General features: G+C 40.2%; 1 protein-coding gene across 2 annotated transcripts; it reads right to left on the reverse strand.

Annotated features, from left to right (window-relative positions):
- Window positions 1-641: 641 nt before the first annotated feature.
- LOC147420011 (uncharacterized) lies at window positions 642-22,595 on the reverse strand. Of its 2 annotated transcripts, none has more exons than XM_086504959.1 (2): window positions 22,263-22,595; window positions 642-869 (listed from the first exon to the last, which is right to left on the reverse strand). In XM_086504959.1, the coding sequence occupies exons 1-2, from the start codon at window positions 22,570-22,572 to the stop codon at window positions 778-780; spliced, it is 402 nt and encodes a 133-aa protein (XP_086361085.1). In that variant the 5' UTR covers window positions 22,573-22,595; the 3' UTR covers window positions 642-777. The 2 variants fall into 2 exon arrangements, with proteins under 2 accessions (XP_086361085.1, XP_086361086.1); XM_086504960.1 differs by lacking the exon at window positions 22,263-22,595 and adding an exon at window positions 1,286-2,003.
- Window positions 22,596-22,902: the final 307 nt, after the last annotated feature.

Consider the following 22,902-nt stretch of genomic DNA (forward strand, 5'->3'; position numbering starts at 1 on the left):
GTCCGATGAGACTGGCTTGGGAAGAGTATGGCTCTCTTTGTAAATTTTTTGTTTTTCTTTTGAAATACATTTATCACTCACAATTAGTGAGATTGGAAATAAAATTTCACTTCTAAATTAATGTTTACAAGTTTAATATACTTACATTGACTTAAAAGTATCATGCTTGATGAACTTGACATTCAAAGTTCCAAATCAATTGGAGAACCTTGATGCGTATAATGAAGAATTGGGAGGAAGTGTTCAAGATGAGGATGTGCCTCAATATTTTGAAGAATGATTCTCCCATGCATAATTGCGGTAATGCCATTAATCTCTATTGCACACACATAAAAATACGTACTATATTAATTTCCATGCGTCTCAAAAAAAATATCGGTGGAGTACGAAAAGTCTCTACCAAGTGGCATTGCTATGCTTCCACTATTCTCTTCAACTTTCTCAATCAACCAAGGATTTTTTAAAAGAGCTCAATCACATCTAAAAAATCATTCGTCTTGTAACTTGTTGGAACTTATTTGACAAAATGGTAGAAATTTTGATATTGGACTTGCAAAATAAAAAGCTATAATAGTAGAAAAGTGCAAAGTCTTATAGTTGAAGACCACAAAGTACTTTGATACATGTAATTAGACAAAAAAGAATTTTCTATTTTCTTTTGTAGTATTTTCCTCCTATGCATATTACATTGTTTTTGTCAAGCGTATGTACAAGCGCCTTTTGTGAAGCAATTAAAAGGCATTCCAAAAACATAGCGGTAATGTGAGTATACCAAGTCTATGTGTTGATGGAAATAGCTAGACTTAGTAGCAATACAACAAGCAAGCTAATCCAAGTCGATCCCGTATTGTTGCTTCCTCCTGATGTTCCTATTGATTAAACAAGAGTTTGATATTAGATGGTGGAGAATAAGTTTTGGACAAATTCTCACAATAATTCCCATACTGTGAGTTACCTCAACATCATGAGCTTCTGTGAGGGAGGCACCGCATACCTAGCTAGGTACGATCGGGGGCAGAGGACCGCCGGCCCGCCCCTGCCCCAATCGTACCTAGCTAGGTATGCGGTGCCTCCCTCAGAGAAGCTCATGATGTTATACATTGTACCAAAAACACTGAAAAAGACTCTGTTTTCCTACGTGAGAAAATTTATAGATCCTCTTGTGGTGCAGAGAATTAGAAGTATGTTTTTCATCAAAACAAACAAAAATATGGCTATCATATTCTACACATATAAACAGGCAACCGGGTGACAAGGAAGGGGATGGCTCCGATTCAAAGCATACCTGGGAGCCCCGCAAGGCAGGAGAGGAGAGAGGCAGGGATGGTGGTATTGCAGGCCATGGCGTCTTCGTACAGAAGCAAGGGTTCGAACGATCCAGCGGCTGCAGCATCGCAGACGCAGCCTCCATCGGCGCTCAACAAATGCGCAAAGGCAGAGCAGCATTCGGCCTGGTCCTTGGTCTTGCACTGATCGATCACGTCCTGCGCATCATTTTCACACTGTCGGGCGGCGTCCCCCTGCGTACGATCACAGACGGTTATGGCCGCCATCGCCACTAGCATCACCACAAGCAGCTGCATTCTCATTCTGTTGCCGCTGTGATTTGTGGCTCGTCCTGGTCCTAACACTAATTGTAAACTGCATCGTCGCCCTTCTCATCTGTTCTTCTTTGTTTGTCGTTTTACGCGACGGGGTCCAAATGAAGCCGGCCTTCAAGTAAAGAACAAAGCCTGACTCCCATGTTCAAATGCATTGTAGGCCATACGATCGGGCAACCCGAATTTACAAGATTGCGTGACTCGAATTTACAAAATTGTCCCAAAATTTGCAAATTGGTTCATTTACATACATGGCATTGAAATGCCACATACTTCATTGAGCGCATGCAGATGTGATGGTTAGAGCATACGAGGGAGGTCATGGGTTCAAGGCTCAAGGTACGTTACAACCCAAATTTTACATGCCGGCCCAAATTTACCAGCTAATCCGAATCTACTTTTTCGCCTCAAATTTACTCAACGGCCCGAATTTATGAAAATGCTTTTGATGGCCCAAATGACCTCCGCCATCAATCCCATTTGAACATGGATAGAGCGGAGGCTAATGATGTCACCCTCTATAAGTGCCTAGACAAGAAGTTTGTAATCTCTCTTTCCTAATACATAATCAAGAGTTCATTTATAGTTTATTACCTTTTCTCTCTCTCTCTCTCTCTCTCTCTCTCTCTCTCTCTCTCTCACACACACACACACACACACACCCATACCATGACTGTTACACTCACTAATCCTCCATAACCCTACAACTGGTATCAAAGTTTGAACGAGATTCAATAATCTTAGTTAGTTAACATTAGTCATTTTCTCTCTAATAGCTCTTGCCAACTTCTATTTTTGTATGGAGTTACCTAGTGAAGGCATATTCTTTAATTGACCTCTTGAGCCGCTACCCATATAGTTTATTAGAGCTTAATTCGTGTTCTTGCTATTGCAAAATAGTATTCCTAAGAAGTTCTTTAATTGGGCATTTTTTAATATCTTCTCTCTTGCTAATTTATCATTAGCATCCCAATAAGCTCTTAATAAATCTCATCTTTACACTCTTAGTTGCGCTATTGATAGCATCAAATTGATAGAACATGGTCAATTAGTGTGCACTTGAGTGCATTAATCAATTGAGTAGTCAATTAGGATAATTTTGCATCAACTAACCCAACCATACCTAATAAGGGGCCCTTATTAGGTATGGTTGGGTGGAGATGTGCATGTGTTAGTCCCTAGTCTCTCGCCTTGGTATCAGAGCTCAAGGAAGCAGAGCATCCATGAAGGAGGGGAGAAGAATGGAAAGTTATAAAGAGCCTTGTCCATGAAGGCGGCATGAATCTTCTCTCTCTCTCAAGTTGCATGCGGGAAGGGTCAAGTGACGCAAGAGTTCTCTCTCTTTCTTGAGCTCTCAAGGATGAGATAGCGCATACAGCCCCGCTTAGGAGGACAAGGAGGAGCTGATTGATCACCACTACATCGCAAGGGGCCGGCCCTGTTGAATTTGTGTCAGGGAGGGGAAACTTTTTTGACACAGTCGCTTCCTCTCTCAAAGCTTGTACAGCGAGCAGGGGGAGCCCTTCTTCTTCCCCATGCTATCGCCATTGCTTTAGTTCATAGATCATTTTCTTTTTATTCACACTTAAGCGACAACCCAAGGCAAGGCCACCTTTTGAAAATTTATTTGGTCCAAGGACGCCCCCCCCCCCCCCCCCCCCCGCCCTCATTCCTAGGGTAAGACCGGGAAGGATAAGGGCCAGGACATACATGCGGTGAAGGGGTGCTATGTTTGGACAATTAGGAGCCTATATATATTGAGGCTGAGTGCAGAATTGCATGGTCCAATCCCCCTCTGGTCTTAGATTGGTGTCATAGCAAGGTGGAGCAGGAAGCCATGGAGGAGGGGAGAAGAGACATGGAGCTATGGATTCTTGTGTGTTCTCTCTTTCCCTCTCCTGCTCTTATCAAGGCCTCTCCCTCTCACTACCTCATTGACTTTTTCATAGCAAAATACTCACGCGAGAAATGGGGCTTGTATGGCTTGCATGAGGGATTTCGACATAAAGCAATGAGAAATGCCGCATGCACACAAATAAGTGGGAAATTGCCCGGCACAAAAGGGAGCATGGGTGGGCTTGATGTGTGCGCAACAGTGAGCAGCAAATTTTTTCGACTATGATGTGATGTGATTCGGCAACTACAGACGATGCCATCTCTCTGGCTATCTCTCGCATCTCTGTGCACTGCTGCCATGTTTTTTTTCCTCAGCTTTATGGTGGGTGCCCTAATTTGGGCACCCCCACCCAGTTAAGGGCCTTAACCCACGTCCAAAGTTTATCAACTTCGTTTGACAAGTTGATGCACGGCTCGACACTCCAACCGACACCAAGGGGAAAGAGGAAGCTCGCAAACCGAAACAAAATCGGGTGCCTAGCTTAGGAATTCAAAGCCTTACCAATCAAGCAAGGCATGCGAGAAACAGGATACACACCATGCAAGGCATGCGAGCATTAGAACCACAACAACTTGACAAGGAGTGGCATGGCCATCTATTTCATGCATGCAAGGCCTGTTCCTTGCTCTCCTCGGCTCCAAGGTGGCCATCATGGAACTTGGTTCTCGGCGGCCCCAAGGACTCAAGCGATAGCCAAGGCAAGACAGAGGACCATTCTGCCAAGGAAATTTTGGCAAAGACCCTTGGCAACGCTGCCTTGGCATGAATCAAAATCGACAAAGGTAAGGTTGTTGAACTTGGTCTTTCTATATCGGCAAGGTGCTGTAGGCCGAGGACAAGCAGCCAAGCAAAAATTATTGATTTCTTCTGATTGAAATTTGTTGAATTAATATGAAGGGAAGGCACGTTGGCACGAGTTATTCACGAGGTATGAATTTGATTTTTATCTTTATTTTTGAGATTGTGCTCATTAGTTATGGCATGCAAAAGATGTGTGTGCACTCAAAGCACAAGCACGCCTTGTGACATTTACCATAAGCACCACATATTTTCCGAATACATTGTTAGCAAAGACCAATGACTGTTTTGAAGACCAGAGCCAGGCACGGTTGAGTACGAAACAGTCTCAATCAGAAGCATGGCTTATCTTGAATACCTTGATAGAGCATGCTCATCAGAGGTTAAATTTTGTTGCAAAGGCAAGGCCAAAGAGCAATGCTTTAAACTCTCAAGGAGATTGGCATAGCTTGCTTCTACCCTTGATGAAGGAGGCACAGGTGCTCGGCATGCCCCACCTTTTTCTCCAATTCTAAAAAGTCGGCAGGCATCATTTTCTTGCATTGGGCAACCCAGGTACGCTTTGCTTCTGCAATTATGGTAGATGTTTTTAAGCTTTTTATCTAGTATATTACTCAACAAGGTCAACAATCTCCACAATTAATTTTCTTTTATGTGTGTCGAGTATGACAATGCCATAAGATGTCATCACGAGAGCAAGGCTCTGTATAAGGATACTCAAGAAACTGGTTGTTCATTACATGCCTAGTATAACCAGTTGCATTACATCGGCTAGTATCTCTTTCATGTATCATCTTTGTGATGTTTAGCGGAGGAGTAAAGCAAGGCTCCGTATAACGATACTCAAGAAACTGGTTGTTGCATTACGTTGGCTAGTATCTCTTTCATATATCATCTTTGTGATGAGCGGAGGAGAAAAGCAAGGATTTTAGGAGCACATCTCCCTACATATATTTATGCATTGGGGCATGGTTAATCCAAAGCAATTATGGCTTGCCAGAGTGCATGTAAATTACGTACACAAAGTACACTTAAATCACATTCACGCCACAGGATGCTCCAACCTCTGATGCTAGGGGCGATGTTCACAAAAATTTAAATACCTTAAATATAAGTTTCAATTTTGAACTTATCCATTTTGCAGCATTTTCTACAATTTCAATTTGACAAGCAAACTTTTCTTCAGTCAAGCAGACTTTGACAGTTTGATGATATTTGATAGCTAAGATTCACACGCTATCTCTTTCAATATTGGGCAATCGCATGATTCTCAATAACATGTAAGATTCAGCAAGGCCAATTCTCTATGAAAATTCGACAAGGTCGATTCTCTTCTGATTTAATATGGGTGTCTATTAGCTAAGAGCAATTACACTCTAACGGACTTACTGTGAAGCAAGGCTTCTCTTCTGTGCCACAATATTATCCATTGACTTAGGATCAAGGATACTAGCACACAGGTTTGGGAATAAGAGGATATAAACTCACAGTTATGGTTTGCAATGACCAATTGTGATGTATCCATGCTAGTACGCATCGTGGAAGGCATGTATGGCATCTGCTCACATTGTGGAGACCATCATTGAAGCCAAGGGCTTCTCATACTATTTTTTATTATGCATGCATGGCATGTCAATATTGTGAACTCATTCCACCAAAGCATGGTTTTGGTCTTCTTTCCTTGAAAGTAGAACTGTGATGAGATCAAGTTGTGAACCTCAACATCTGGAGTGATTGTATATTAGTTGGTTCATATCCCTATAATTACCACTCTTAGAGATATGATCAGTGCTAAAAGTAAACAACAACTCTTTTTAAGTTGGAATCTTATTCACACCTGGATCTCAAAATAATCAAATCTCTCCACAAACATGAGAGAATGATTCCCACCCAATAGAAAATAGTCATACTAAATTCTCTTAGGTTTGTAACGAGTCTCTTTATCTATTCATGTCTTTCCATGAAGTATTTACATGATAGCCAGGCCATGCCTACTTGCTATCCATAGAAAGCATCATCTGTATTAGTAGCACTTTGAGCACAAAATTTTCCCGCTGCTGTAGTCATATATAATGATCACAAGCAAGTATACCAACCTTAACTCTTTCTGATAGAGTAGCTCATATTCTAACGGAAGGTCAGCATATGACATAGACGGTGCTGGAGATATATGCATGTCTTTACCTAGAGGTGCATTGCTTACGCTACAAAATGTACGTTATGTACCAGGACTCAGCCAGAGTCTCATTTCAGTACATCAGTTGCAGAGTATTGGACATTGTGTACTGCTTGGAGAGCGATCATTTCAAATGCATAGGGGATCACTGGTGATAGCCACAGGTTCTAAGAGTGGTCTGGTATACCCTTTGCATTTTTTGACACGCGAGGCGGTGTAGTCTCTGTGTATTTGCAGCCATGTTTGAAGCGAGGGACAAGACGTTTCTCTTTTGCGGATATGATGCATGGAGAGCAGGTTGTGCATTTGTCTTGTGGCAATGTTTGCGCAGACAGTGGTATCTTTGGGGATGCACAACTTGGTCAATAATCAGCTGAGGTAACATTAGTTGAGCCAGAGAATGATGCATTGTTTATTATGCATCTGATATGTTTGAGAGTGACAGTGTCCTTCAGATAGTTGTGTGTCATTGCAGTGGTGTTGATTTTTTGATTTTGCAGTTATTCATGACGGATATCCCTTTGCCAGACAATGCTGACATGGTGATGCATAGTCAGGTGGTTCTTGATGAGGATGCATATGGCACTAAGGTTGCTGATAGGGATAGGTTGGCACACATAGTGCATGTTTCGTCGGCTTTCAGGTCTCTCATGTCTGACCTTTTGGTCTCGAGACGTGATTTTGCTTATGTAGTTGATGCATTTACAGTGGGAGTTGTCAGTTGTACAATGATTGACATTGGCATTGTGCATTGTGGAGCCATGTAGGTTGTCACTTGATACTTGCACATCAAGAGTGTCATCGTGGCTCTATCCCTAGTGGTATGTATATTACATTTACACTAGAGCGGTTACAGATGCACTCACATGTCTGGAGTGAGCCCATGGACATAGGTTGAGAGCCGTCTTCTCTCACCTCTTATATATACTATTTGTAGGCTAGTCTTCTCGCCACTTATTGGCACACAATCTTTAGTGAAAAAATGTTAGGTAAAGGCAGTGTGCCTCACGGTGCTTTGCTCGTTCCGCGGGCCAGTGTCTGTCCCGCTTACATTTATCTGCTTATTCCTTATACATACAAAGAATAAGAAGCTCCCACTCATTCTCACATTGTGCTCAAATAGTGAGATTTGGGAGTTCCACCCCACATCCCTGTGCCGTGCTCTCTCTCTCCCTCTCTTCTTTCTCCATCTTCGTTGCATACACGTATGCCTTTCGATCCATTCCTTCACAATTTGAACTCACGTGCTAACTTACTTGTCTAAGAGGTGAACCTCCCAAGGCCAAGAAGGACATACGGTCAAGGCGTACTATGTTTGGATAGCTAGGAGCCTATATATAGCAAGGTTGGGTGGAGAATTGCATGGTCTAGTCTCCCTCTGGTCTTAGACCCCCTTCTAGCTTACGATGGATATGATGGAGGGCATGGAAATTTTAGTAAACATCGGTCAAGGGAGGCAAGCTTCATTGATATATTGTTGTAGAACTTTTGTCATTTTTGAGATTACAGAAATTTATTATATTATATCCCTTGTGCCAAGTACAACTTTAGTCACAAGTAATTATGTATGGCATGCATTTTCCACGGACAAGATGACCCAAAGTAAAAATACTAGATCTAGGAAAGTTGACCAAGTCCGTATGCATCATCATGCATAGATTGTTTTCACAAATCAAATTTCGTATCAAATTTAGCTTGTACAAGGACTCAAATTTGGCAAAGTGTGATCACTTGGATGCTTTATACAAGCAAACGATCTGCATCAATTGAACCTTTCTTGCGCGACGGAAAGTAAGTATCAAAGTAGAATTTTAAATTTTGCATTCAACTAAATTTTACATGTGGTACAGACATGAATATCTAAAAAAAATGCCAATACCCAAAGTTGGGCTACAAGGTCAGAGTTTATTCTAAGCTGTGACATGCAAAGGCAAGGACGATGGGCATGGTTTCAAGTTTTCAAGCAAAAGATCTTGCTCCAAGTGGTCAAAAATCATCGGCAGGGAGTAAATAATATTGGTTGCAGTAAGATCAATTCATGCAAGGTCTATGGCTTGTAAGGCAAAGATACTCGACATAAAGATACAGGCAAGGCATGTGGCTTGTGAGGAAAAGATAATCGGCATGGCCAACTATTTGTTACAGTTCATTAAGCTAGCAATAGTCTCTCTTTTTCTATCTTCGAGATTTGGATTTATATTTTTGATAAGGTAGGGTTTCTAGGCAAAGTTTTTTTTGAGTTTAAGTCGCTCCAAACCATTGTACATAGTAAAGCACGGTTTCTACATATTGATAGCCGTCAGTATTGGTCATAATGAGCCACGTCACACAAGAAAAATTGCCTAAACAGTATGGATATCCTCACCTTTTCAATGTAAATAGGCGTGTGAGAGCTAAGGGACTTTTCCCATATATATCTCCTTTAAAAACCCTCAACTAGCTAGTCACTGGACTAGTTGAGCCAAAAAAACAAATAAAGATAGAAAATAAAAAAATGTTATGATCCATTTGAGTGTAAATATTTCTTTTATATAGGACCTAAATATATTTATTTTTATTATAATTATTTTAAAATTTATTTAAATATTTTTATCTAGATGTGCGTTATTTGCCTAAATATACTATATACATTAGCTCATCGTTATCATCACAATTTTTCTTATCAATGTGCATACTTTTTATTATATAAATAAGTATTTGCATGCAAGATTCTCTAAATCTTGATGCGAAAAAAATCACAAAAATATATTTCACTCAATCATGCCATTTTACTAAATTACCATTTTTCTACATGCATTTTTCTTTACTTCTTGTAAATAGTGTTACATTAAAGAAACAAATCAAGCTTTTGTTATTAATTCTTTATATTTTTATATATTGTTTTTCTCATTTTATATTTATATACAGCTGACACTATTTTAGATTCCATGAACTGTTTATACACTAACCTTATTTTTCCATCATATCCATATCTAATATTTGTGAATAACCCTAACCTATGCATATTTCCAAATCCTCAAGAATCTATTAAGTCGTGCTCTTTTGGAGGATTATGCAAATTCAACAAAAGAGGGGCCACTAAAGACTTTTATAGAAGGAAAAACAAGTCTTTTAGTTGGATTTTTTACGTCCACCTCCACTCCGAATTTAAAGAAGTGATCAAAAGTAAAAACTTAGCTCACAAGCTGAATAATCACCTCAAATTTTTTCATAATTTTTAGAGCTGTCATCAATGAGATATGATTTTTTGGTGCACTCTAACCTGCTCATCTTTTCTCACTAGCCATCCTAGTCTTCTCTCACCTTCTTTTATACTTACACATATACACACACACACACACACACACACACATATTTCTCTCTATCCATTTCTCAAAATTGCACCTTCCATGGTTTCTCTCACCCTCTTCACCATTAACCTCCTCTCTCACCTCATAGCTCTCATATAAACTCTACATGTGTATATACCATCTCTATGACTCTCTCTATTATCTCTAAATTACAATTTCTCCTTACGTCTTCTCTATATACATAAAATTCAGCATGTAAAACCATGATTAATCTCTGCTAATGGAAAATTCTCATCAACCAACATCGGCATTTTCATCGTGGTGATTCAACCTCTTGACAATGACAATGTAAGAAGAGAAGAAGAACAAGAGGATCGGAAGTCATTTTTTAGAACATATGCAAGTAAGTTCAAAACTTCTTCCAAGCTTCACCATCATAAGTATTCCCTCACTTCATTTACCCATCTTCCTTCAATCATCCACCTCATTCTACCCATTGTAAATATAGCATTAACATTTTAGTGATTACTAACACTAACCATAATCTACTAGTGCAAAATATCCATTGACCTAATTATAAAAGACATCTCACCTCAAGACATGTACATAGTAAAACTCTCTCTCTCTCTCTCTCTCTCGTTCCTTAACACTCTAATTTCACTCTATCCACCATCAACAAATGTCTTTCTCTTGATTCCACATCCATGACTCAAGCAAGCAAAGAAAGCCCGCAATGTTTTGATATTAAAAAAAAATCATAATCTTGATTTGATTAGCGTGTATATAAAGTTATCAATAATCTTAATGAGGGATCTCCAACCTGTAAATAGGTCCCTCTCCTTCTTGTAAATCATCTCCAATATCTCACAAAGCACCCCAACACTCTATACGCGATGAGAGATTTAAGTATAGGCATCACCTTGTGAGCTTCACATTTGGCGTGAGAGAAGATTTGATACTATACACTGCAAAGTGAGAGAGTGTGAGTGCTCTATTTCAAACCACTATGTCATGCTCTTCCACCATCAACAATTGAGGTTTTGGCTTCAAAGGCGTGCTTGGCTTCAGAATTGTTGTCCTTCAATTTGTATAGAGTTATTGGACAAATGCAAGGTAGCTTGTATTTTTAAGTTTTGTCATTTGAGCTTTCTTGAGTAAGTGATTAGTACGTTCTCATTGTCAAGTTATTGCTCATTGTAAGAGGGTATGGTGGTGAGAGGCGTCCCACAATCCTAAGATACTGTGTGTGTGATGGCAATGGTTAGATTCACTAAGCATTGGCTTAATCTTACGAAAGCTACATGATAGCACCATAACAAACAACCTACATTTACAAATCACAAACAAAGTATTATGCGAGTTTCATTCCTCTCTCTCTTCCATTTTCTCTAACTCTCTCTGTTCCATTTGGTGTGTGTCTTTGGTGTGATATTTCTTGTGTGCTTTTTTGCGCCTCCGTTGGTCGTGACAAAATCTCTCTTGCATACTAGTTCGTATCCCATAACTAGGTGGTACCCCTTCACTTGTTGGTTGTAGGTTTGTTGTTGCTTTCTCTTGCTTGTGGTTTCCCAACTCCAATTTAGTAACACGGGAGCCTTGAGGGATGTTTAGAGGTTGCCGCCTCTCTTGTTGCCCGCCTAGACTGGAGTGATACAACTTTTGGTGCTAAGGGTGATGATTCAATAAGTCAATAAGTATGTTAAATTTCTGTTTCAAAGTTTAAAATTATTCCACCTTGCAAAATTCTCTACAATGCCACTTGACAAGAAAATGTTGTTTCGGCCAAGTAGAGTTTAACAGTTAGATGAAGTTTGATAACTAAGTTTCTTGAGCTATCTAGTGTTACAATTTGACAAGGTCAATTATTTGTGAACTATCAACAAGGTTGATTTTCTTTTACCAAGATGTCGGTATATCGGCAGGAGCAAATGTATGCTATGAGCACAAAGACTTCATCTTGTCTGCTCTTTTTGATAAATTTATGTGAAGCAAGGCTTCAATGTTAGGCATATTGTATAGACGTTTCCAAAGTTTGGAATATGCTACCAGCATACGAACTTGGAGTAACTTTAAATCATGTCTAAACGCTTTTTCATTAGAGGTTGAACAAGGCCATGAGGGCATGTAGGGTACATCCAATAGCTTTAAATTTATCCACATACATGGCTATGAGCTAGATTCAAACGAAGGCAACTCGCCTTAGAGGGACAAACAAGTTAGACAATTTCAAGTTTTTCTTGTTTTTTGTGTTATAACCTTTAATTTAAAGATTCTTTCCTTGTTGTGCAAAGCAATATGCTTTGACAGACTTAACCTAAAGCAAGGCTTCTACTCCGTGCCAAAGTACTACACATTGTCTTAGGATTAAGCGTGATGGCACACACATTTGGCAAATTGTAAATATACGGATATCAGTTTACATTTTACGTTTAGCAACGTCGAACTATGATGTATCCATGCGAGTTAAAATTGTGTAATGCACGTATGGCATCAATCCTTTAATCTGAGGATTGCATTGAGCTTCAAAAGTCAGGAAGACAGAAGTACCTCTGGTCCTTCCAACGGAGTCCCGTAGAAAATGAAACGAAAAGTCTCTCTTTTACATTCCTCAAAATGAAACACTTTGAACATAAAAGTTGTTCATCTCGTCGTTTTCAGTAAGAACCGATGCCCATTTTTTAAGAAACCTTCTTTTTTCAAGTTATTTTAGATTCGGTCCTTCAAAGGTCCTTTTTTATTTTTAAAACCCGGGGGATTCACCATGGAAAACTTACCGCACCACGTAAGTGCAGGGTAAGGGGGGTTTTTTATAAGTTACATAAGCGTATAAGTTAGGGCTAGGCCCCCAATAATTTATCTCCCAAGCTTAAAAATAAGGGAGAGGGTATTATATTTGGGGAGGCGGGGACCTGACCTGGGTTGATTACTTGTAATGATTGGTCACTGATGTGCATTAGAACTTGGAAGAATTTAAGAAAAGAGAATTATCAAGTCACACATCAAATTTTACGTCAAGCCGGTCATAGATAAGGGCTGATATGGAGCAGGTCAAGGATTGATTTACACTAGCTTTGGATGGGTCAAAATTGGACGAGTAGCCATAGTGCAGACTGATCGGACACATAGTTTGAAAGTCAAACTAAGACACATTGAGGACACATCTAGTTATCAATAGAAGTGGTTCCTAAGTACATTGCTAGTCACTATGCTACAAACTCTTTGACTAGTTTTACTTAATTAGATCATGTGAGACCTAAATTTTATATGTAAGATAAGAGTATGATAGTTTTCTTCATTGATTGTCGTATAGCGTAAAAAGGGGGGTCATATTCCCTAATATGAGTCATATATAGGGGTTTTATCAAAGTTGTTTGCTCGCAGGTAGCGTCCCGTTTTGTATGTAGAGTGAATCCCCCGGGTTTTAAAACTACGCCTTTTACCTTCTCTTTTGCATGGAAGGTTTGTGGACCACATTCTTTATCTCTACATATAGCTTTAGGTTTCAAGTGTGCTTCATAACTTCTTGGCCCATTTCCACCTTTTGATTAGCCATGCTGCCCACTTTGGACACTTTTGTTATCCGATTCAAACTCTTTTAGACTCGAATATCTTGTTTTTGTTATGTAAAATCCCAGTTGAATCCTTATCAAATTTCTTTGGCACTTATATAAAATATATTCTCCTTTGGAAACTCTTAAGTTTTAGAATAGAGTTTACTATCCATTTTACCTTATTAGCACTTTTACTATTTTTCATTTCCTCTCACTAGAATGGCCAATTCTAAAGAGAGAAAATCATTTTAGTAGACAAAACTTGAAATTTGGTAACAATTTCTTTTGTCTCCAAGTTTAAGATGGTCCTCTAAATTTAGGGATGCTAATTTTTCTCTCGGATTGGAATGTGTTATGTCACTAGTCATAATCCAAACGCCAATGGATGGTTGTTGGGATTTGCTACCTTACTTTCCACTTAAGACGATCATGAAATCCCATGATGTGTCAGTTTCTATGTGCCTATAAAAGAGGTTTTCAATCTCTCTTTACCAAGAGTTCCTTCAAGTTATTTACAAGGTGTTTATCTCTCATTGATCACACACTCACTCACTCGCATGCAGTACTACACTCACTAATCCACCCTAACCATATATGCTCATTATATTTACCATGCAAATATAAGTCTTACTGGTTAAAGTATAATTTATAGAAATTTATGAAAGTTATATTAGAGGGAAGGTGTTTTTGAACATCTCACAAAGAAACCAAATGTAGATCCTTGCACGCGAAAAAAAATGATAGTAGATGATTAGCGAGTGTCTTATGCACCTCACACAACATTTTAAACATCATTGAGAACAAAAAAGCTAGCTTTTTTTTGTAACGTGCGTGATCTTTTGGGTTCAATATGCTAGCTTTCTAATTGAAAAGCTACCCAATTTGTCATAATACCCTGATGACTTTGAAAAAATGTATGGAATAAATCACATTATTCTTAGTGACACTTTATGTTTGATCTAGAGGATTTGATCGCCTAGAGTTGGGCTTTGTAAACCAACATCATAAGCACCATGGAAATTATTAAACTTAAGCACATGCCTCCAAAGTGGGAAAAACACAAGCGCACATAATTGATGCGTTGGAATGAAATGTCGCACTTTTGAAGATTGCAAACATTTCAAGCATTACAATGGTGGAGGTTGGCAATGTTGTTCTTACTCAAAACGAAAGGCTTCTTGTGTCTTGAGGGCAAAAGCTAATAGACCTTTCAAGAAAATTATGTTGGTGTGAGGATGAGGTGATACTAGTCTATCTATTAAACCCCAAAATACCATGACTCTAAATAGTATAAATTTAAGAGAGCTTTAAAGGCCAATGATATTTTCAATCACAAAAATGTACTTGTCATGGAAAGAACATAAGGGAAAACGGCAAAGTTGGGAATGAAATCGATAGAAGAAGATATAGATCACGATTAGTGTTCGCATACCCCCGGTTTGTACTGTAGACTTCGCAGTTGATATTGAGAAATCCTGATTATCATTTCATTAAGGTTTGATTTTCAAGGGAAAATTGATGGTATTTTAGTTATACAACCTGGTAAATACCTTAGAGTTTTGTATAAATTTCACATGTCTAGCTAGCTTCCCCTAAAACATAAATCCTTCAAGGAAAAAGACCAATACACAAAAGACCTATGTTGGAATCTACAAAGGGAAAGATTCAGCAAATAGCCAAGAACTTGACATGTCTTTGTAGAATAGAGAAGGGCAAAAAGAATTGAACACCGTTTCAACATAAGATTTCAATAAGACAAAGCAAATCCCATGATAGGCAAATGTAGGATTTAGAGATACCTTAGTTCACACTGAAATTTAGAAAATGAATTCCACGCGAAACAAGGTAGAAATGTGAAAAAATGATTCCTCAAATCTCTGAAGATATAAAAAAGCAAGAATGGCACTAGAGAAGCATGAAGATAAATGAGAAACTTAAATATTAAAGGGTTCTAGTTTGACACTATAATCTTAGTAGAGAAAACTACATTTCTTGAAAATTTCTTTGCTGTAAGATCTCACAAGTGTGACTACTGTTGGTGCAAGAACAAAGAAGTCATACATACAAAGCCATGAATATATGTCTCAACCAATTTAGAGCCATGCTCTATTGTAATAGCTTTCTCTTGAGATTTGTCCTATGATATTAGAACTTTTCTTGTTCTTCTTCGTCTTGTCTCTTTCAACCTTTCACTTACGTACATATCAATGAATCCCTTAAGAGAGAGAGAGAGAGAGAGAGAGAGAGATTAGCAAGCTCTCAATATATACCTATCACTAGTTAAAAGGTTATGGCGTAAACAAAAGTGAGCCATTCATGATTGGAAAGTGCATAATTTATAGTTTCTTGATTCATTAACAAATGAGCTCCTTACATAGGAGTAGGAAGAGGTATCTTGCTTACATCATCAGTGAGGTGCGAGATCATTCAAATCAGCCCAAGAGGAGAGTATCAAGTGCGAAAACTCTTGTACACCTTTTTGAGGTTGTTTTTGACCTATGTATTTGGATTCATATTATGTCTAGAAAGGTCCATGGGTCATGTATACATATATGGGCATCATTTGGGATATGTAATCATGTGAGCTTAGGGAGAGTCTCCACAAGCGGTGTGGAATATCACGCACCCTAACATGCCTCCTCGTGAATGGCATATGTAGCACCCAAAAGACGTCCTCCCCAAAGAATTGTCAATTGGGTGTAGGACCAAAGACCAAGTCCTCCTCTCCAGAGAATTATCAATTGGGTGTAGGATCAAAATGTGCACCTCCCCTAGAGAATGGTAGGCAGCTACGTGGTAGGTCAAATAAATGTGGTGCTTTCAAAAGATTGTGTATGTGGCCCCGATGTCCGAAGGCCATGTGTGTTGTTGATGCCATGTTCAAGTCCGCAAAGTTGCTTGTCGATGTCGTTGTCACATTTTGTTTCATCTTCATGTCGTACAAAAGCCTTTTGTGTTTGACCTCGTTGTTTGTATCATCTTCTTTGATTTTCTTTGTCGTCAATATTTGTTGATGCCTCAAGCGTAAAGGAGCTCGAATTGTGCTCCTGTGTGTGGTAGTGTGCAAATGCCTTGGTAGGCATTACATACACGTCATTCATAGTCACACTAGAAAGGTCTGTTAAGTATGGAGCCTGATTTACCCCTTGTAACTTTTTGTGGTAAAAACGCACATATATAAAGCTCCCATTATGAGGAAAAGCCATCGTGCGTGAAGCAAAATCACTCGTCAAAAACCAAAATTTTCACGACCGTCGGAATATTCTTTTTCGCCAAAATATTATAGTCGAACGCCGATCGAAAAGTGGTCGGAAAACGACCGATCGGCTGGCCGGTTGATCGGTGGCCGAAGGTCGGAAGTCAATGACTAGTGGTCAGTGGTCGGAAGTCAATGGCCGGTGGCCGGTGGCCGAATTCAATGGCCGTTGGTCAAATTCAAATGCGGACTTGTCTTCTCAAGGACAGCCACACATGGACGCATTGAAGGGTCCGATTTGGACTTAATTACACAAGGGCAGCTACACATGGCTGTCTCTCATAAGAGAGAGAAACCCTTTGAACTATAAAAGGAGGCCATTTTTACACACATTTCACAATGTGAAGTTGATGCAACAAGGTAGGTGTGAGGTGGTGAGAGTGAAGCAAGGCGAGAGCTCTATTAAGGGTATAATCCCTTTGTAACCTACTTTTTGTTTGAAGTACTAAAGCCATTAAGTGGTTGTTTTTCCATGGATGTAACCCACATTGGGTAAACCACGTACATCGTGTGTACTCTCTCTCTCTCTCTCTCTCTCTCTCTCTCTCTCTCTCTCTCTCCCTTTATAATCTCTTGTGGTGAAAATTATCTCTCTCCATTAAGTAATCTACTCAATTATCTACTTAGCTACGTCATATTTCCTAACAATTGTTATCAAAGCAAGGTTTTCTCGTAGCTAAATTATCTCAAGGAAAGGATTCTTTGAATTGAGTGGAAGTAATGGCGGAGAAAGGAAAGCTGAAGATCAAGAAGTTCAACAGCAAAAACTATCAACATTGGAAGATGCAGATTGGAGACTATCTCTACCAGAAGGACCTCTATTTGCCACTAGGCGATCTTGCAAAGAAGCCCGCAACGATGATAGATAAAGCATGGATTGTCCTTGATCGAAAGGCACTGGGAACAATCCGGTTAATCTTGACATCAACGGTGACCTTCAACGTTTTGGAGATGAAGACCACGAAGGACTTAATGAAGTCACTTGACGACTTCTACGAGAAACCATCGGCATCCAATAAGATATTTCTCATGAAGCGTTTATTCAATCTAAAGATGGCAGAGAATGGTTCAATTGCAGAACACCTAAATGACTTTAACACAAATATAAATCAACTTCGATCGGTGAAAATCAATTTCGATGACAAGTACAAGCTCTCATTATACTATCATCTATACTAAATAGTTGGGACAGCCTTGTGATGGCTGTAAGAAATTCTACCTCTGACACAAATACTCTTAAGTTTGATGATGTCGGTGTTCTCCTAAGCGAGGAAATGCGAAGGAGAAGCACAGGAGGAGGATCATCAAGTGCTACACTTTCAGTGGAAACAAGAGGAAGACCTAAGGAGAGATTCAAAAACCAAAAGGATCGTTATCGCTCAAGATGGAGCAAGTCACGCACAAAGTAAGTTCTTAAATATTGGAACTGCCGCAAGAAGGGCCACGTCAAGAAAGATTGTTGGTCCAAGAAGAAGGAGTCAAAGTCTCAAGACAACAAGCCAACATCGCAGGCCAATGTGGCAGGTAAAGTAGAACAAAATGCTCTAATTTTCTCATTAGACAAGGTGTTTAATTCTTGGATAGTAGATTCCGGCGCTTCATTCCATGCGACACCACACAAGCAACATTTTCAAGATTACACCAAAGGTAATTTTGGGTATGTATACTTGGGACATGATGAAGCTTGTGAAATTATTGGCAAAGGCACAGTTAGTGTCAAAATTGCTAACGAAAATGAATGGAAGCTTAAAGATGTAGGCATGTTCCTTCTCTTCGCAAAAAATTGATCTCTACAGGTCACAACATTGCATTGCATTCGGAAGCAAACGGTGGAAGATCTCAAAGGGATCTTTGGTGGTTGCCAAGGGAGAAAAGATCGGTAGAAGATCTCAAAGGAATCTTTGGTGGTTGCCAAAGGAGAAAAGATCGGTACGCTTTACTTGTGTATTGTTAACACGCAATCTTCAACTTGTGCAATAGCTACGGAAGTCGACAGTGCAGTGTGGCACTATCGGCTTGGACATATGAGTGCCAAAGGAATGCAAATCCTTCAAACAAAGAAGCTTCTACCAGGTTTGAAACAAGTGGACTTAAGAGTTCTGTGAAGATTGTGTTTATGGTAAACAAAATAACATAAAATTTCAAAATTTTGGAAATGAAAGACAAAATAAAAAACTTGAGTTGGTTCATTCTGACGTTTCGAGTCCTGCAATTACACCATCACTTAGTGGCTCATTGTATTATGTAACATTCATAGATGATGCGACTAAAAAAACATGGGTTTATGTCATGAAAAATAAATCCGATGTATTTTCTATATTTCAAAGGTGGAAAGCCTTTGTGAAGAATGAAACAGGTATCAAGGTTAAATGCCTCAGATCCGACAATGAAGGTGAATATTGCAGCCAAACTCAGTATTTCATTCAAGGACAAAGCACATTGAGGTGAGATATCACTTCATACGCACTCTTTTGGAAGAGGGACAGCTAAAGCTAAGAAAGGTACATACAAGTGAAAATCCTGCGGACATGTTTACAAAGGTTGTCAGCAAGGAGAAGTTCAGCTTTTGCTCATCTTCAATCGGCATTCAAAGATAAGAAGCCAAGATGGAAAGTAGTCACAGGTTTGGCTTGAAAATCAGTCTCCAAGTGGGAGATTGTTAAGTATGGAGCTTGATTTATCCCTTGTAATTTTTGTGGTAAAAACGCACATTTGTAAAGCCCCCGTTATGCGGAGAAGCCATCGTGCATTAAGAATAACCACTCGCCGAAAACCAAAATTTTCACGGCCCATCGAAATATTCTTTTTCGCCGAAATATAATGGCCGGACGGCGATCGAAAAGTAGTCGAAAACGATCGGTCGATTGACCGTTAGCCGGTGGTCGGTGGTCGAAAATCAATGGCCGGTGACCGATGACTGAATTCAAAAGCGGACTTGTCTTCTCAGGAACGGCCACACATGGGCGGATTGGAGGGTCCAATTTGGACTTATCTACACAAGGAAGGATACACATGGCTACCTCTCATTAGAGAGGACAGTCCTTTTGGCCTATAAAAGGAAGCCATTTCTACACACATTTCACGGTGTGAAATTGATGCAACAAGGTGGGTGTGAGGTGGTGAGAGTGAAGCAAGGCGAGAGCTCTATTAAAGGTATAATCCCTTTGTAACCTACTTCTTGTTTGAAGTACTAAAGCAATTAAGTGGTTGCTTTTCCGTGGATGTAGCCCACACATTGAGTGAGCCACGTATATCGTGCGTACTCTCTCTCTCTCTCTCTCTCTCTCTCTCTCTCTCTCTCTCTACTCTATAATCTCTTGTGTGTGAAAATTATCTCTCTCCATTAAGTAATCTACTCAATTATCTACTTAGCTACGTCATATTTCCTAACAAGGTCTTACCATCTAAATGATGGTAGTGTCTAGTCCTCTTATATCAAGCATATGCGCTAGAGCATGGATGTGTATTTACATTTCATTTAGTGCTTTAGAGCTTGAACATGTGCAAGGAGCTGTCTTACCAAGTTGCTTGGAGGTGTCTAAACGCCTTTTATCTTTGTAATAATGGATTACAATATACATTCTACAAAGGATCTTTTGCATAATGAAATCCTTGCACAATGAGCTCTTGAGGAGCTTGTTCTTGATGTAGAGTCACTGTTGCGGCGTGGGAAAGAACCCCTAAGTAGGAGTGGTTGAAGGGATTTGGCTTAAGGTAGCCAATGTTTTGTGGAAAAACACCCTTAGGGAGTCCTAGTAGACTAGCCAAAAAGAAGCAGTCGTGGGAAAGTCCTCCTATAAGAAATAAAGAAAAACAAGTTGCAGGTGCCGAGGTCGAGAAGCAAATTAAAGGAGTGTGTGGACATGCGAGGACAATAAGCTTGGAGCAAGCGGTGGTGCACGATAGTGTGCAGCAAGAGCATACGAGGCTTGACGTCGTTGTGGCATGCAAGTGAGGGAGCTCTTGGATGAAGCAGTGCCAAAGAAATTGAGTTTACATGCACTTTGTTACAAGCTAGCCAGAAGCAAAGGGCTTTGGTGTGACGGTTAATGCTTGAGGATCTCGCGCTCGATGTCGAGGGTTTGGTTTCTCTGTGCACTTGCGATGTCTTCTTTTAAAAAACAAAAGGCGTGTGTGATAGCAAACTGGCGAGTCCGTGGCTCTCACCGCAAGGCTTTGAACCTAATACTTTTGGAAACCAAGTCTCTATAAATAGAGTGCTAGCCATTTGAGCAAATGAGCTCCATGTGCGAGTCTTCGAAAATAGACAATTTAAAGTCAAACAAAGCATGGCTCCAATAGGCGCACACACCCCAATTTTAGAAAAGGGATTAAGATCTCTAATCAAACTTAACTTTAGAGGTTATAGGCTGGTCAAAGAGCTCTTTTCATGGGCTTTGTACTTTTGACACAAACAAATGAGGGGCTTTCAATTTGAATCGATTATTATGAAAAAGAAGCTTGAAAAAAAGAGAGACAAATAAACCTAATTTACTCACACTAATCACACTCTCATAAACCAAAAAGGGTAGTGACCAATTGGTCTTTCCAAATACTTACCCAAGCTTGGTTATGAGCTTATGACTAGGATTTTTTTTAGAGGAGAGAGTGTGTGGGTACACTAGATCTAGCATAGAGATAGAGAGTAGGTTAGGTAATTAGGAGATGCTAATTATACCATAAGCTTTGATACCACATGAAAGCTTAGGGAAGAAGCTAGTAAGAGGGCAGTAGAGAAGCAAAGGTGCAAGGTTAGCATTTAGGGAAACTTGAGTGATGGCAATGCCACCCTCATGTCACCCAAGATGACAACTCAAGCAAGAAGAAGGAACCGATATACATAATGAACTATTTGTTAGCATTGCACCCATTTCACAAAAAAGGTGGATGCTAATAGAGTCAATTCCAAAAAAGGTCAAAACTCTCTCTCTCTCTCTCTCTCTCTCTCTCTCAACCTAGGGCTATATTATTGAGAACAAGTAAGAGCCGGGTCGCACTCAAGGGCAGTGGGAGCAGTGGGGAGAGTGGATTCTCCATATTTGGTATCTCCTACAATGAAGGCAAGCAAGTCGAACCCAAATGCTAGCGCTACTAGCCCTTTGAAAAAGGGGGGCTAAGCTATTTTTCTAGATGCAAACTAACCAGCGTGATTGTCGGAGATGGGTGACCAATGAAGCAGCAATCTCTAGCTCCACTTTTCAGCAGGTTTTTCGTAACCTTCGTGGAGAGTATGTGGGTGCAACCAAGATTTCATTAATCCGCGGTTAACCCTGCTGATGCTGGGGCGACTCTGCTCTAAACTCATGGGTTGCTAACAAACGCCGTTTACCAAGGAATTACGGAATAAAGCCCGTGAAACTATGAATATCAAGGAGGCATGTGAGAAGAGTGCAAAATGAAGCAATGCACTTCACCCTCTCTCTCTCTCTCTCTCTCTCTCTCTCTCTCTCGCACACTCATACTGCCCTTGAAATCCAAGAATAATAATGTCTCTCTCACATGGTGCTGATTTCTCTAAATGTTCCATACAGAGAATGCACCTGCTCGACATGATATGCCTGAGCCCTCTCAGAACCCTAGCTAAAAACAGGGTCCATCCACATGATATGCCTAGGCCCTCTCAAAACCCTTGCTAAAAATACCATCCACACACATGACTTTTCAACTAGTATTGTGGATGTAGAAGGGCGTACCGAGGCAGCTGGAGACAGAGGAAGGGACGCTGCTGTTGCACTGTCTGGCACCTTCGGAGATGAGGTTGGGGTCGAGCGCCCCCGCGGACACCGCCTTACATACACATGCGGAGTCGCCAGCCAGAAAGTTGTTGAAGGCAGTGCAGCATCTGGTCGCATCGTCTGTGTTGCATTCGTCGACCAAGAACTCCGCATCATTCTCACACTTTTGGGCGTCAAATTCCGCCTCGCAGCTCATCATCACCATCAACATCATCATGCAGCCCATCAGCACCACACCCACCACTCGTTGCACCTGCATGCTCGCCATGGATACTGCCTTCTCGTCGGCGTATGGCGCCATTTCATATATACACACATTTCCCACTACATTGGACAAGCCGCCTACACTGTTTTGGGCATTGGATCCTCCGTCCTTTTGAAACATATCCTCTCCCATGGAACTGAACTTCTAGGTAATAGCGTGCTCGCTAGACAAAACCGGTAGACTAATAGCGTGCCCACTAGACAAAACCGGTAGACTATGCAAGCAATGCTTAGCGCGCTCTCTCTTATTGTGCGCACATGCACCTGTGCCGGTGACTGGCCGATTGAGCGTGAACGAGCACCCTCTATCGAGAGTGTGCACACATGCTGCAAG

Source organism: Adiantum capillus-veneris, chromosome 28 (genome assembly GCF_014529385.1).
Source record: "Adiantum capillus-veneris isolate H3 chromosome 28, ASM1452938v2, whole genome shotgun sequence".
Lineage (NCBI taxonomy): Eukaryota > Viridiplantae > Streptophyta > Polypodiopsida > Polypodiales > Pteridaceae > Adiantum > Adiantum capillus-veneris.

Excerpts from the sequence above, each read along its gene's own strand:
- LOC147420011 (XM_086504959.1), bottom strand. The coding sequence starts at position 22,572 with ATGGCGAGCATGCAGGTGCAACGAGTGGTGGGTGTGGTGCTGATGGGC. Across the intron at positions 870-22,262 it reads CTCTGTCTCCAGCTGCCTCG|GAACATCAGGAGGAAGCAAC; the intron begins GTACGCCCTTCT and ends TTTAATCAATAG.